A 17,563-nucleotide genomic window follows, 5' to 3' on the forward strand; every position below is an offset into this window, starting at 1 on the left:
AATTCATCATTTACAGAGCTGAAGGACAACTTTGAAAACTGTGGACAAAGAAATGGGGATTTTGTAAAAACAATGAGTGAGTGACTGACTACAGTGAGACATTCGCCGCGAGTTATATATTAAGAGAAATTGGTGCCATTAACTGAACCAGCTAGAGGAAGGAACGGTTCATTGCTCCGTAATTTTATCAGTTGAAGTAATACGTAGCTTCCCAATAGATGCCGGTGTGTCAAATATTAACAGTGATTAGAAACATCACTACAATTAACATCGGTATAGCGATGTTTTCCACATGGATACATTGATGTACAAACCAATGATTATTTTTGCAAAAGAATCGCTGCCTTACAAATATTGCTGTATCGTTTGCATCCCCACGAAACAGTTCGAAAAGCAGAGCTCTGCCAAGCTGTGGCACCAGTTCGTTTGAACAGAGGCGACTAATAGTCCAGCTTATTAATGCTGTGCTTTGTAATCTTCGTACACGTTCCGTTCACTTATTTCAATTAGAAACTTGTTATTTGAATACAGTAGCTTTTATTGGTTGTGTTGCAGTTAACAAGTCAACTGCAACGAGTACATTTTGGGCATTCTGAATAACATTAATTTTGTTGGTCAGGTAATGATTCATAAATAAAGGTGCGTATCATCTGTTACTGCTTAAATTAAGCTAAATGATATTTTGTTAGTTGTGACGACATATGACGTGAAGTAAAGTAAAGCGCTAATATTTTTCTTAAAAAAAATCTGTGATATGTTTCCTGAAGTGATTTGTCTGAAAGTAAGAAATAAAATCAGTTACAGAAGTATTTGACGCACCTCATTAACTATATACGATTTTGAGAATCATTCCAAGGTGCATCAGTTGTTTCTGTAATGTATTTTATTTCTTACTTTTAGATATATCATTTCACAAAACAATGGAACATATTGTTCAAACTCTTTTCGTATTTTAAAGTTTTGTTCAGAGAGCATGACCTTACAAGCACCTCGTTTGTCTCTGTTCTCTAAATGTCCTGAATTTAGTACTTCATTCGAAGGAAACTATTTGGTCCAATGTAACTTTTTATGCACATAATAGCTAGACTCTGAAGAGAATAGCTTCTTGATACTTCATTTACATAGCTAGCAGCAGCTATTTGTGAAATATTTCAGTTTTTCCTCAGATAACTAATTAAGTTTTTCCTAATTACTATGGTTACCTTAAAGCAATTATATATCGTATCCCAAAGCTAGATTTCACGCTGTTCAATTTGACACAATATTCGTCATTTCTCACTCACAGCTTGGCTATGAAAATTCGAAAATCACATATTAATTTTTTTCCTACTTATTGTGATACTTTCAAACAAACCTTTCTTGTGAAACTAGGCCTCACTCTGGTCACTTTAATATCCGTTTGGACATTTCTCACTCTTCAATTGGCTATGAAAATTCATACAAAGAACCGTTGTATAATTTATGTGGTGCCTTTTCTTCACTGTATTCAAACATTTGACCAAGGAAGATATTAGCAGGTATTTCGGATTACGGGACCCCGCAATCATCCAGTCCCACAGGCCTCGGTTCAGTACTCTCAGAGCGTCTAATAGCAAGAACCAATTCTAATGTAGTTACTAACTCGTTTGTCATTTTCTTTTACACTACGGGATTTTTGCAGAGGAAGAGCTTACCATATTCACGTCAACATATCGAGTCGAAAGCTTTGGCCAATGATTGTAATCGATGGTCCGTCGATAAAACAATCCTAGTATATGCTACAGATGTTTTAACACCCAATACAGGCTTATTGTACTTTTTCTCGTCGTTGTTACGTTCGAGGACGATTTGTTACGTTTCTCACTTATGGTCGCCGAAATAATGTATTGAGTATCGAATTTTCTGTGTAAAAAAATCTCGCTACTAAGGACGAATTCCGTTACATCGACGTTCGTCGTGCCTCGAAGCGGAGGCAGCCGATCAGCACCTCATTCCTCGGAAGCCTTCGGCAACGTTCGGCTATCTACGTAGGCAGCGCACGCGACTGTCTGTGTGGTGGGGGAGCACGCAGGGCTCTGCCCACCAGTTGGCGTTTGGCGCCGCTGTTGGAAACTTTGTTAGGGTGCAGCGGCTCTCTCCGGTTCGCAGGTCGGGTGACAGGTTGCGACTCCATGAACGTACCGCGGTTATCGGTGCCGTCAGAATCCTCTTACACTAACAGAGCGTTGCCGTTGTGACATTCACTAGAAGCTACGTGAATCGTACTGGTTGGCATTGCCGATGAATGGTGACATTTATGCAGAAACAAGCCTGTATTGTACACAAGTTACCGTTCAGTAGCATCTATTTTAAATTACTGCCGACTTCAAATCGTCGAAGGTTACTCCCTTGACAACCTAATTATAGCGTCAAGACAGATCGTTACAGAGTTCCAGATATTTCCTACAACGCAGTAGAGGGAATTACCTCTTCTTCCGTCGCTGCCACGTTTACTTCGTGCGGTAAATATTTACTCCGGACAGGAGCTTAAAAGCGCCTCTCTGTCTATTTATTTTTACTGTAGAACGCCCGAGAAGCTAAACCAGTTTTTGACAGTTACGACTCTCGCCTGCGTACCGCGCTAGCGGGTCTATGCGTGGAGCGCAGTCATTCCTCTTTGTGGCAAAAGATTTATAGAAAAACGTTAGAATTAATTTTGGTGGCTACTTTAATCAGGAACGTACCTGTGGGATAAAAACCTCGGTTGGTCATGGATTTACCTCGCTAACGTAGTGCAGTTTCTTCTGAAAAGCGCTGCTCACTTTGTGGGTGTGTAGCCTTGTGTCGGCGGTTCTTCCATCAGGCTGCTCCAGGGAACATCAAAGGCCATCGGCGGCTTTCTTTAAAGGGGCGCTCGCTATCTGCTCTGACCTACGCACGGCGTGGGAGGGTAAACTGGCACTTCGTGTGGTGTGTTACCTCCGACGTGCTGGCTTTTAGGACGTAATGACTGCCACAACGGGCGCTCCCGTAGAATATTACTCTGCCTTTTTCGGAGGCGCCGCATAACCTTTAGAATGTTCACTAGCTCTGCCTTGTCGCAGAATCGAGCACGTGCGAGAGAGAAAAATTGCTCCTACTTACACTGAAATTCCGACCGCGTAGTCGGACTACAAGGTAGCCAGTGGTGGAAAATTGAAGAAACCATAAAGCTAACTTCATTTGTTCTTGTTATTTGTAATATTACACGTAGAGCATTGATGGTGTTGGACTGTTATGTTTTAAGGATTAAGACATCTGTTAAAGTCGCTTTCCTCACTTCATCCGCCCACGCACTCTTTGAAGTTTTTTATGTGAAGCGCAAAAATAGGAAAGATTTTAGGGGATTTTTCCGAGAATTAATTAATGAATTCGAGCGAAAACCACAGCAACAGAAACTGATTTTCCTTTCATCCGATTCGCTCTGCAGAGGAAAGATGTGCTTATAATGAAATTGTACTCGTTATTCCTATGAGTGAATCGTAGGAAGGATCGTCGTGTGAGCGAAACAACGAGGAAAACACTGTGACTCTTCGAGGTTTAGTAGAGACAGAACCGCGCACGCCCCGCGAGTGAAACGAGCGCCATGTCCTCAGAAGACGAGGCAGTGCCCCGACTCCAGCTTCCACTAGACGAGGAGACAGGCGGCGAGTCCGAGGACAACCTGTCTGTGGTGGCCGGCACCACACTAACCGTAGGAACCAGCGCCACTACTGGGAGCTCCGACGGCCGTCAGGATGACGACCACGACTCCACGGAAGTGGCTATTCAGGACGCGCCGCAGGAAGACAAGCAGCAGCTGGAGAACGGCGAGAAAGCTGCCGAGGGGAGCAAACCGCACCACCCGGTGGTCCTCGTGAGGTCGCCCCAGTCGCGCAAGACCTCCAGCGTCAAGAGGGTCGTCGCTTTCATCGCACCCAAAGAGGTCAGTCGCCACCGGTCAGCATCCTACTGTAAAAACAAAATGGTGAATGGTTTACTTCACCCGAACGCCTTATGCGGGGTGTTCGAGACACGTTGCGGGGAATTTGGAAGTGTTGTAGAGGGTGTCGTGAGGAGCAAATCGAGGATAGGAGCCCGTGTCTGGAGACGTCATTCTACAATGCCACAGACCGTCGAAGTTATAGGCCAACAATTCGGCAGCAGACATGATTTTGTACGCCGGCGGACAGTAGGTGAAATACAGCGATCGCCAGTGGAGGAGATGGGGCTAATTACCGTGTAGAAAAACCTTATCTCCCATGAATGCAATACTCTGTCCCCTCCGTGGATGAAGGTTTCGGACAAAGGTTCCCATCGACAGTTTGTCTCCTGGAACCCACCCAAAATCTCCAATGTCTTTCTGTATACAGTAGCAAAATAATCTGTTATTGTAAACCCTTGTTCGAAAACGTCATCCACCAATGTAAGAGAGTACTGCATTCACAAGAGACGAGGCCTTTCTACGCAGCACCTAACTCAATCTTCTCCATTAGCGACCGAAGCAGTTTGTCGCGCTCACTGAATAACAAACTGGTCCCAGCGGAGGTTTGAATCCTCCCTCGGGCATGGGTGTGTGTGTTTGTCCTTAGGATAATTTAGGTTAAGTAGTGTGTAAGCGTAGGGACTGATGACCTTAGCAGTTTAAGTCCTATAAGATTTCACACATATTTGAACAATGTTTGAATAACAAACAATAGTGCGAGACGTTCCGCCTACGGCTCATCAGTGTGCAACGCCACGTTTGCTGCCGAAGATGTGGCCTATTGGCAGGCGCCGGCGCCTATAACTTCGGCGCTCTGTAGTTTCACTGGATGACATTTCTGAACACGGGTTCCTATGCTAGATTTGTTCCTCATTTCACCCACTGCAACAACTCGAAATCTGTCGCAACATTTGTGAAACACCCTGTGTGTCAGACTGAACCGACAACGATGTATATGAGTTTCCCCAAAGCGATATTAGAGAACAAACTTCTACTTTCTTTTCATATATATGTTTGCGTTTAAGTGTGCGACTGTGCAACACCGCGCTAATAGAGCTGTGCTCTCATCAACGAGGCAGAGATGCGACCAGTGAATGATGCCAATAATAACACGAAGATATTAGCAAAATAAAAACTAAGTGACTAACGGGGAGAACAGCAGATTTTGGACGGAGATAGCGTGTAGAGATCGAATCGAAGACGGTTGTCCTTATCAACGCCTTCAAACATATTACACGCTTGCCGATGCTTATTATTATGATTTTATTTCGAATGCTTTTAAAATAAAAGTTATTACTATTTTAATTGTTTTAGTGGTTATAACTCCTAATTTATTAGGAATTGATCGTAAAATCGAGCGAAAAATAATAAGCATCATTTCTGATTGAATGTGAACTGGCGTTAGTAAAGCACTAAATTCGACGAAATCCGTGCGCAAACGATTGTAGACGGCTCCTGCGAAATGGGCCAGCGTGCCGCGCGAGACAATCGCAATGCAATCCGAGATGCGAATAACTTTTATGTAGCTACACGTTTATTTGTTTCACGCGATACTGATCTTGTATAAGTAAACACGAATTTAATTCTCTTTACTTTTGATATATATGTCTGTAATACAATATTTCAAACAGTACTACAAGATATATCGCACAAACTGTAGTTTAACCAACATTTTAATTTCCTTTTTCATCGTCAGGTGTGACATCTTCAGATGGAATGTGATATCACGACGTTTGCAGGTAGATATTGTCAACGAAAAAACGTAATTACAAGGAGAAGTACTCCCCTTGAACGAGAAAAATTGAAATAACTTTAAAATTTTGTAGCCCTGCGCGTCATTGTAGATTAGAAAGAATTATGTAACGCTATTTGGCACTCCGTGCATTGCCACGTCGTTTCACTCTGTACTTTGTGTTTCATGCAAACTTCGCACATCCTTATCAGTTTTTTCAGGGGTCGGATCGATATGATTCCGGAAAAGGGCGTAGTATTGCTCTTGATGCCGGAGAGTGGTTTCACCTAGTGATGGTTTTCCACGCTTTTCGTAGTCCGGCAGTTAGACGTTTCTTAATAGTACTTATATAACATTTATTCAATAGTCAACAAATGTTTCCTTTCTTCGACTGCGTACTATTTCTTGGATAATGTATGTAAACAATACCGCCATGTCCTACATAAAAGAAGTTTGTCCCAACTTCCGTTCTCATGAGTTTATATTTGTTCCGCATTTGTTTCCACGAGTCTGACTCGTCAGAATACATCAGTGGATTAAAAATTTGAAAATATCAAACCGCACCCACAAGAGTCACATATTCCTACAGCATTGTCTAACGGTAAAAACTAGAAGAAAAGTTCCGATAATGACAGTTCCGGAAATCAATACCTGACGAAAAATGGTCTAATATGAGCTCTCATTCCTATCTGCTTATTATGTAGAAGTAGACACCATAGGCAGTGCTGCACTTGATTGCCACATATCCTGACACATCCTCGAGTCTTCCTTGCTGTGAATCATGTGTTCTTCCAGATACACCTCGCTCATTTCGGACTGAGTCACATAAATTGGTCACACGTATCTGTAAAGCGTGCACACTTTCTGTGGGTTGGGGATACAACAAAGCATTTAAACGGCCCCATACCCAAAAATCCCCAGGCTGCAGGTCCGCTGAACGGGGATGAGATGCAATCGGACCTCCTCGGCCAATCCATCGCCTTTGAATCGTTGCAGTTAGTTGTTGCCGTAGAAAATCCTGTGGTACCTCGTCGTGCATAAAACACAGTCATCTTTCTGCAAGGGTAACATTCTCCAATAGTTCTGGTAATTCACCACTCAGAAATCGACGATACAGAGCACCTGTTAATCTTTTAGGTAAAGCGTGTGGCACTCACAAGTAAAACGGCCCATATGTGAACAGGTATTGGTTTCGGGACATATAAGAACTTTTCTTCTTGTTATGAAAAATACTACCTCCTGCAGGAGTATGTGAAATCTTTCTTAAACACCTTTTGTATACAGACTGTCTCACGTAACAATCGTTCGGCCCATTTTTTCTGGCGTTTCGGCAATTTCGGTTTTGCATTTTGTCGCTGCAGTCAGCCCAAACGAGTACTCCTCGTCGGAATGTTACGTGCCCACTCGCTAGAGTGCACCCAAATTAGTCTAGTCCGATATTCATTTCATCAATATGTTTTAATGGGCACAGTAAAATACGAAGAATGAAATGCAACCCAGCAACGATTCGGTAGCGCTGCATGTTTGGTGGTAGTAGTCAGCGAGGGCCAGTGCTGTGCTGTCGTCCCGGGACTACTGGTAATTCTCCGAGTCTTACTGTTCTTGTCAATACATACCGATAAAAAATCGAACTAGACTAATCTGGGACCACTCTATCGAATGGTACGTAAAATTCTGCTTTAAAACTGGACGTCGCATGAAAGACGTGATGATCTCCGATCGTCTGGGCTGATCCCAGCTAAAAATGCAAATTCCAAACATCTGCTGAAAAACCAGATAAAAACGACATGATGACTCTAAAGATAGCGACCCTGTATATAATTCTATACTTACCACTCTTTCGGTCTTCTTCCATTTGTGTCCTCTTTTACCTCCACATATTCACCAAAAATACTCTGTTGGGTAACACAATGAGGGCCGAGTTGCTTGAGCAGACACTGTTATTTTTTCGCGTTGAGGTTCCCTCTTCATAGCGCCTGCAAGTTGTTCATGCTGTCTGTGAAAATTCCAGTAAAGGCAGCTTACGAATGCTGTCAACGTCTGCCAGTTTTCCATAGTGCTCCGTACGAAAACTTCTAGTTTTACCTTTTTCCATGTTCTTTGCTTTGTCCTACACCATCACCCCAAATTACTTTTACCACTAAGATTTCAACACTGCTCAGTATCTTCCTTAACACCATCCCAACACTTCTCTCAGTTTCATCCTTATTTATCTCTCTATATTTCCCAAAAGATCCGAAGCACGTTGTCAGAGAGGGAGAAAACGGTTAGAAAGACATTCTGTATTCCACTCCCTAGAAGGTCACCTTTCATTAGGCGCTAGCTTGACCTAAACATGCAAATGAGTCTAGACTTTCAAGCAACTCATATTTTAATTAGTTCTAAAGAACGCCGGCCGCGGTGGTCTAGCGGTTCAAGGCGCGCAATCAGGCCCGCGCGACTGCTGCGGTCGCACGTTCGAATCCTGCCTCGGGCATGGATGAGTGTAATGTTCTTAGGTTAGTTAGGTTTAAGTAGTTCTAAGTTCTAGGGGACTGATGACCACAGATGTTAAGTCCCATAGTGCTCAGAGCCATTTGAACCATCTAAAGAACGATGCCCCTACACCTGTTTATTCAGCAGGAAGCCTACTCACCGTGCAAAAGTTTTCCTCTGTACGTAGTTTGCATACTGATTCTAAAACAATCGCACAGAGAATTTTCGCGTCTTTCTCGGCGTAAGATAAATTAGTAAATAGTTTGCCGCTTGTTTGGAAAGATATGTTTTGCGTTGACTCCCATCTCTTAATTTTTAATTTCTTAATTTGGAGAAAATTTATTTTTTAATACGTATTCTATCACCCTGCCGAGTTTGTTTCGTTCTTTATTACTATGTGGAAAAAACACGTAACGACTAGAAAGTTTCCTTTCTGCAGCTTGCATCCGGTCGACGAACGACATATTTTATTTTAAGTACAGGTTTCTTGCTGCAATATTTATTCCTTAACTCGTAGTGATAGAATTGCACGACGAGCTCGTTTCCGCGTTACGCCGTCATCAAGTGTGTTTGTGAAGATGATATGATAGGTATAATATTGTACCTTGTTTCAGTACTGGTCTACGTCTGCATGTGGCACCTTATGCTCACAACTTAGCTGGTATACACATGTTGCAATTCAGTGATAAATATTATTTTAAATTTGCCTGTCGACAATCGGACAGTACATAGCACAACGAAATGACTTCAAGCCCAAAATAGTGCTAAAATTATATTTACAGCATACAAAACAAAAACAGGTAGTATACATAAACCAATAATCTTAAAAAGAGAAGAAAGAATCATAAATAAATCTACCTATGTTGCAACATCATACTTAGGCCGAATATTCAAAAAGATGAACAAGTTGTTTAAGAAAACAAAATTCAAATTAGCATTCCATACCAATAACAACTTGAAGGCTAAAATATGATTAACGAAAAATATCTTCACTTTTTAATTACAGGATGGCCTTAGATACATCGTAAACTGGAAATCATTAAATTTTAAACATTTTTATTGGCTGTGATCGAGCAACCGTAGGCTTTTTAATTCCAGGATGTATATAGAGCTACATCGGTTGCACGAAAATTTTTGTCAGTTGACAATGGTTTCGATTGCACTAGGGCAAACTTCATCAGAATAACAAATCACGTGAAATACCCAAAAAATATATGACATGGCTTGAAATAAAATACGCTTAATAGGATCACTTACATAACTCACGTACAAACAGAATATAGTTACATTTAATCAAATCATGGTTAAAAACTTTTTCAGAGCCATGCGTCTAAAAACTTTTTTGTGATGATTGCAATAAATTTAACTTCGGACAAACAGGCAGGAATTTAGGAATCAGATCAGAAGAACAAACATTAAACTGCGAAAGCAACCAATCTACATTTAAAACGGCAAGAGCGTAAAGCAGAAAATATGGCAAATGTCCTAAGAATTCTACACAAAGCTCTGTAAGCACACAAATGAACATTTTGGAGGAAACAGAAATTTAAACTCATACGGTAAAGTACTCAGGCGAGATCCTCAATGAATAGACAGATTTTAAAGATATGAAATTCCACGAAAGTTTTATTGACATTATAAAAGAAAAATGGAAAATCATCGTGATGAATACAAAACAATAGAGCACTTGTCATTTACGTAAGAAAACGACAGAAATATTATGTCTGAATAATTAAACGTAATCACTGGCTTTACATGAAACAGAAATCCATTGTAAATATACTACCATCGCTGGAGCCGAAACTGTCAAAAGGACTGTCAAAAATTATTTCACAAGCTCATGTAAACATATAACTAACGTGATCATATCATAATAAAAAAAAAAGTAGTTGGCATTTACGCACCAAAATGCTACATGGACCACGTTGTACGAGCTGAGACATAAGAATAAGGTACCATATGTAAACATAGAATAAGGTAGTGGTAGGGAACAATACTATAACCAAAATGCTATCTTCACAGGTACACGTAATAATAGCAAAACGCCGAAAGGAGCTCGTCGTGTTATATATATCACTACGAGGAAAGAAACGAGAAACGAACAGTGCATCAGCAAACTTGTACGTAAAATATGTTGTTCTTCGGCTAGTAGCAGAGGGCTCACGGCACTGTTACCAATTGTCTTTTCAGTCTTGTAGAAAATACGGTACCGACAGAGTTTTGCGGTGCAGTAGACATTTCCAGTCCTTTTCTGTTACGGATCATTATAATAAGTGCCTGATCTGGCTGTGTTGAACATTTCGGATGATGATGAAAAATTACTTTAATTGCAATGTAGGTAATTTTGCTTTGCCAAGAAAAGGAAAGGTAGGAAGGGAGGTTAGATCTGAACGACCCGTCGACATCGAGGTCTTTAAAGCTTGGACTGATTCAAGGATAGAGAATTAAATCGCCGATGCCCTTTCAAAAGTACCATCCCGTCTTTTACTCGGAGCAATATAGGGAAATCACGGAAATCCTGATTCGTGGTGGCCGAAGGCGGATCTGAAACGTCATCCGCCCGAATGCGAATCCAGTGTGCCACCATTGTGCGCAAGAGAAGGGGAAAATTGGTGAAGTACCGCGTAATTAAGTGGAAGAAAGACGATTGAATTATTTCTGTGCATATCGCCTTACGATTGCAGCTCCTAAGTTGATCACACCAGCGTTATATCAAACTTTCGCTGTAACTCCCATCCTTCAATACTTCAGAGATCCTTCTACGTAACAACTTTTGCAGCGCCCACAGCATTCTGCTCTCTGCTTCATGTTTCTTAGTCTTCATTAGCTGTCCACTCTAGACTACAGGTATATAAAAATAACTAGTTCTGTGTCTTTCTCTCATTTGTTTTAGTTTTCTAAACTTCGTCAGGAAGCCGTCTGACTTCTCGGAATCACAGGTCACAACATCAATTACGCTAGCACTCTTACATTTCGTTAATATTGCCACTTGAAAGCATATAGTTCTTAATTGCAAGCAGGTTTTCTATATACTTTTGTTTAGAGATAAATGAAAATACTCAGTAGTTGCTATTAACTATCACGATGGATTCTGAAACGCGAAAGACCATGCGTAAGTGCCGGTTTCTGTCGAGTTTCCTCTTAAATTACTTTCCGTAGACGATGATCACTCAGCCTGTCTGTAGTTATATTACCGAATCCCTACTGAGCTCGGAGTGTAGCTTATTTCTCCTGTGTAATGAACTTTGTAACCTCTGCACATTTATTAATTTTATCTTCATAACCTCTGCACATGTATTATATTTAAAATACCGTACTCTTCTTCTCCCCATTGCAGATGTTGTAATTATTTTCCACTCTATAGCCAAATATCCGAGTACATTTGCTCAACATACTCTACAACACACACACACACACACACATACACACACACACACACACACACACAAGCATGCATTTATTATTAGTGCAAAAGGAACATCTGGTACCAAAATATACAGAAACGGATTGAAGTACCGTCCGTATCAGGGTCTCTAACAAGCCTGATCTCTAAAGATTCTGCAAACCTCTTGTATTTGCACTAATCGGTTCGAATTGTCTCTTGCACGGAGCTTTTTTTCTTCGTTTCCATTTGTTTTTTCTTCTATCCAGCGTCATATCCACATCTTATATAAAAAAGCAATACGATGAAATAACAGGTATTGCAACTCATACCTCTGCTTACAGTTTGGGTTAACAGCTCTGTTAACGAGCAAACAGTGTTAGGCTCGAATCTCTACATAAGCAATGATGGGATTTTGATGTAGATTGTCTGGATGAAGCTTTTATTGCCTCGTGGCGGTGATGTGATTATTTGCTCAGCAGCCCTTAGAGACGCGCCAAGGGTAATCCAGAAATGTACTGAAGTACTTCGAAGGAAACATGACAAAGTTATTACCTCCTCTCCCCCTACATTGTTTAACGAATACATTACAGTAGAAATACTGCAACCGATTACACACGTTTTGCAGTTGCTCACCTAGACATTTCCGACACAACGATGCGATAGTCTCAAGTATCTAGTCAGTAGGTAAATGTACGTACTTTTTTCAGATTCATTTAACTTAATATGACTGCCTGCATATTGTCTTTCTTTTTACCTTCTTAAAATTGTTTACGTATGCTGAACCCATACCGTCGTTTCCAGTTTACATACTGGATAGAAGCTAATTATAAGACATTTTTACCATGGCATGAGCTTTAATGAAAGCTTGTGCCTACGTTATGGGACATTTATACAAGAGACCTTGCATCGGCAGTATGCGTGTTACTAAGTCGGAAGTGTTCGATACGGACTTTAGAAAATTCTGTTAAGGTTTCTCCTGTTAACCACAGGGTATGTAGCTATTGTATCCTTCACCAACAGTGGAGTGAGGGCGCTTATTTCCTCTCTGTATGAGGTTCATTAAACTGATATACTCAGTATACATACAAATCGGCTTTTACGTGGCTTCCTGATAATCAACGTTTCCTGCAGCAGTAAGTTAGCAGCAGACCTCTCCGAAACACAGTGTGTGAACACATGTGTTTCCGTTACATTTTCTTATGACAGAACTGAAAAGCTCTCTGCGCTAGTTGACGAATCTGCTTTGCGCGAAAATCTGTAAATCCTGTTAGATACCTGATTCGACTGTGTTTTGCTTAGTAGGCATTCAGTGAACAAAGGAACAGTCAAAAATTGTAGAGACATATTCATAAATTCACGATTCTATGTGATCCGCGGGAGGTAGGTTTTACGAGGTCTGATTCATTAATATCGAGAAGACCAATTTTTGAGGCAGAAATTATCCTATATATTAAAGAAAGGGGCAGTGGTCGTTTTATTTGTTCATCCGGATCCTAAAGCTCAACTTTCTCTATTGTTTTGTTTCAACTCGACTCTCGAATATTAATGTTGCGTTTCTTTTTCAAATCGAAGACAATATTTGATACTTGCTCTTTCTGTTCAGTGAAGAATCAAGAACACTGAATCATATACTACTGAAAATACTCGTAGTATCTCGTGCTAATTTAATGAAGCCATAGATACTTTATTTTATTAGCATGATAAGGACCATTATGTTAAAATAGGAAGTGACTTCATAAAAAAATATGATGGAGATGAGCGCATTTTTATTGCTGTTTCTTCTTAAGTTTGTCTTTTTCTTCCTATTTTGCAAACAATCTAATCACTTTTATAGTAACGTCATTTGCTGTACGAATAATTATTCTTTGACGGCCGGCGTTTTAATTATTTATGAAGCCACACGGGTCATCCAATACAAAGTTCGCAATTTTATTCGTTAGTACTGAATTTTCAGCGTTATCTGTTAAAAAATAAATTACTGCATGAATAATGTGTGCCAGTATTCGTAAGGGAGGCCAAATGTGAAAAAGCGCACAAATAATATGCTATCAGAGGAGTCCGTTTTCTGTTCGCTACATCGCTTCGAATCTGGTCGATACAATTACGATTCGGAATCTCGTTGGTCCGCTTAAAAGGAGCATTAACATTTCGAATGCGACAAAATGTTCGATAACCGCGTTACGACTGCTGAATGAAGTTAATCAAGGGATGGATCGAACAAAAAAAAAAAAAAAAAAAAAAAAAAAAAAAAAAAGCAGACAGACTTTTACAATTTGTTCTGGGTGCTGGCAAAGTGTGCAGTGCCATTCCGTTGGCATACGTATGGAACAGTGACTACGCGTTGAAGAGCTTTAGGCTACGTTTTCAGATGCACTTCCATTAATACTTGAAAATGATTACTAAGCACATAAGTAATTTATCGTTACAGTAATAAGCGAAAGACGCAGAAATCAGAAATTGGATCCATGTGAAAATTTTCCAGGAAGCGCATAAATTATTTCTTAACCTAAAAATAGCTCCAGGCTTAGGAATCTCAGGGTACGAAGTGTGATTTTGGGAAATACGAACGTAAATATACAAAGATTCATGTGAATAAGTTGATACGGTAGGGAATCTATTCAATGACAATATCGCACTACAGATTTATTTTCCCTCGATGATGGATCATTTTTAAACTCAAGTACTTAGCTATTTGGTGGTACAGTGAATCCTCATTCATCCGGACGAGGTCATACAGTAGGTTACCCGCATTATCGACAAACCGGAAAGCCAGAAGAAAATTACAATTACATTGGTTGTATGTTATAAAGGCAGGTTACATTCATTTTCACGTATACACACAAAGTATACATTGTATTTTGGTGAGATGCTGTAGAAAAGACACTGAAATAGTTTGTAAGTTTCTTTTGAACCAGTCTTAAATGTTGTTTATGTGCAGACGGTTATGCAGGCCTTACACTAGTGTGAATTTGTTTCCGCATCGAGTTCCAAATAAACTATTTTATTTCCTCAAATGTAAATTTGGGTTGGGTCGGGTTGTTTGGGGAAAGAGACCAAACTGCGAGGTCATCGGTCTCATCGGATTAGGGAAGGACGAGAAAGTAAGTCGCCCGTGCCTTTTCAAAGGAACCTTCCCGGCATTTACCTGGAGCGATTTAGGGAAATCACGGAAAACCTAAATCAGTATGGCCGGACGTGGAATTGAACCGTCGTTCTCCCAAATGCGCCACCTCGCCCGGTCAAATGTAAGTCCAGGATTTGTTCCCGTGAAGGGCAACAGAACAGAGGATAATATATCAACGACGTACCGCTGCGCTGTAAGGGTGCCTCAGATGACAATCAAAGGGCTCCTGCTATGAAAAGAAATGACACCCCCAAAAATCACTCCCGGTATTCGGTCTGCATGGCGAGCTACAGTCAGGTTGGTAACTCGTCCCAGTTCAGAGCGTCTCCAAACACGTATTCGGCCTGGAATCTCATTGAATGGAATACAACTGTTTTCAGTAATGAGTCTCGCTTCAATGTGAGTTCCGATGACCGGCGAAGACATATCTGGAAACAACCCGGACAATGGTGGGACACCAACCTGACTATCGCCCGCTATGAGACCAGACATTCGGGAGTGATGGTCTGGGGTGCCATTCCATTTCATAGCAGGACGTCGACGATATTCTACGCCCCGCTTTGTTGCCCTTCGTGGCAAACCATTCTGGATTTATATTTGAGCAAGGTAATGACCGCCTGCAACGGCGAGGGTTTCTACTGCCTGTCTTCGTTCTTGCCATATGCTACCTTCGCCAGAAATGTTGCCGGATCTCCTCCCACTTCTGAACTTCAGGCGTAGTGCCTTCCAACCAGCACGGGGTATTAAAGATCTAAGGTGCCAATTTGACAGAATTTTGGACGATATCCCTCAGGAGCACATCCGACAGCTCTGACAACCAATACGGACTCGAATAACTGCTTGCTTTAGGGCCTGAAGTGGATCAAAGCGTTGTTGACTAGCTTATTTTTGCGAAGCTCTTACTCTTGAATAAATAATCCGATTTTTCTAAAATTTTAATCTTTTTTTGTCTGTACATGTACATCACTTCCTCCGTTTTCTGTCCCGTTCAGAGAATTCCTTCATGATGCGTCGTTTTTCTTGTCTTAGCCTTGTATTTCGTCCAGGTGCATTGTTGCCCTCACGTGTATCATGGTGTTCTTGCGTATCCACATCATCACAATCGTCGTTGCCTGCAGACGATCAAACGGTTGTAATTTTGTCAGCAGAAATCATTCGGTAGTCAGTTTGACTGTTGCTCCGCAGCCCTTGATTTACGTCGTTATCACTTATATCTGAGCATCCTGTAATGCCTGCAACTGTTTCAATGTGCCGTACAGTAACTGCACTTAAATTGGTGGCCTGTTGAATCATTGTAATATTATTGTACAGAATACGTTATGAATACTGCTCTTGAACAAATAGCAGGGGGCGAAAAAATATTTTGAACCCAATAGCGCATAGTAATAGAAAAGGCACGTAGGTCTGAGCGTGTTGCAAACTGGAGAGCGCTTCAGTGGTAGACATCTGAATGGAAGTTAAAAGCTTATAAGGTATGTTTAAAAGGCAAAAAAATCTGCCTAAATAATACAGAAAAGTTCGCGATGGCTGGTACATGAGACATGAGGGGTGAATATCATATTTCTAAATCTTTTTTAATGGGGCCATGCGTGGTATTTGAATTTAAACTGCTCTTTCAAATATGGATGTCATTGGAGACTTCAGTCAACTGAAGGATAGTAGCGGGCGAATCCTCTCGATTCTTCTTTTGTCCACGAAGTAACCAGCCTTTGAAATTCACGTTCTCCTAATCAAGGAATGCTGCTTTATGAGGTCGGGACTTGTCAAAGTGATTTCTAAACAGATGTTCAGATGTGTGTGAAATCTTATGGGACTTAACTGCTAAGGTTATCTGTCCCTAAGCTTACACACTACTTAACCTAAATTATCCTAAGGACAAACACACACACACCCATGCCCGAGGGAGGACTCGAACTTCCGCAGGGACCAGTCGCTCAGTCCATGACTGCAGCGCTCTAGACCGCTCGGCTAATCCTGCGCGGCATTTCTAAACCTGATTCGTTGTCTCTCTCATAGTTTTCCCTGTTTATGGACGTTGGTGCACCAACACACACGCCATTCATCCCTCCTCAATGGTGTAATTGTTTCCGTTCACATCAGCAGCGTTTCCATATCGAATTTTCGAAATTCCCCCATAACAGACAAAAAATACACAAGATGGTATCATACCAGCAACTTTTTCCCAAATATCTGATACATTCTTGTTCCTTTAAACCGTTATTTGTTATCAGTGTTGAAAGACTGAAGAGGAGGAATCAAGTGTTTAGAATCATAAAATTATCGTAAAATTAAAAATTTAGAGTACAAAACTCCAGACACACATATATGTGTTAGCAGCGCTGGAAATCGCCACTGATGATGCTTCCCAAATAAATGAAGCGGAACGCATATGGCAACAAACAAACTGCCTTCATTTAGTTGCATAGACGGCACATACCTCCACGAATTTAAAGCAACTAAAGGATAAGACGGAAAACGGTTAAAAATGACGATAAAAATATTAGTTTGTAAATACAATATCCTGACTAGAAAAATAAAAATCCTGATCTAGGGGCGCCCCTGTCTGGTTTCTTCATTCGTTTTTCATTGTTCTGTTGATTTACCATTAATGCACCACCCATATCTCACTTCGCAATTCCACTGTTCTAGCCACTATGCTATTATGAACACATGAAGTCTGTACCTGTTTTACTTACTCCTCTTGAAGGCCCTTAACCGCCGACCTGTCATTACCTTACATTATTTAGACGGCCGGGGTGTCCGTGCGGTCATGCGGTTCTAGGCGCTACAGTCTGGAACCGCTCGACCGCTACGGTCGCAGGTTCGAATCCTGCCTCGTGCATGGATGTGTGTGATGTCCTTAAGTTAGTTAGGTTTAAGTAGTTC

General features: G+C 41.0%; 1 protein-coding gene across 6 annotated transcripts in view; it reads left to right on the forward strand.

Moving 5' to 3' along the window:
• The window catches only part of LOC126278282 (inactive dipeptidyl peptidase 10-like), a 1,623,672-nt gene that overhangs the window by 567,666 nt on the left and 1,038,443 nt on the right, over positions 1 to 17,563 (forward strand). The window contains exon 1 of one of the 6 annotated variants that reach the window (XM_049978287.1): positions 2,064 to 3,922. The exons of 4 other annotated variants lie outside the window; for them this stretch is intronic. In XM_049978287.1, coding sequence (XP_049834244.1) covers positions 3,584 to 3,922 — 339 coding nt within the window. In that variant the 5' untranslated portion in view covers positions 2,064 to 3,583. Of the gene's footprint in view, positions 1 to 2,063; positions 3,923 to 17,563 lie in introns of those variants that run through there. One more of the 6 variants, XM_049978289.1, reaches the window with a different exon arrangement.

This window comes from Schistocerca gregaria, chromosome 6, assembly GCF_023897955.1.
Source record: "Schistocerca gregaria isolate iqSchGreg1 chromosome 6, iqSchGreg1.2, whole genome shotgun sequence".
NCBI lineage: Eukaryota > Metazoa > Arthropoda > Insecta > Orthoptera > Acrididae > Schistocerca > Schistocerca gregaria.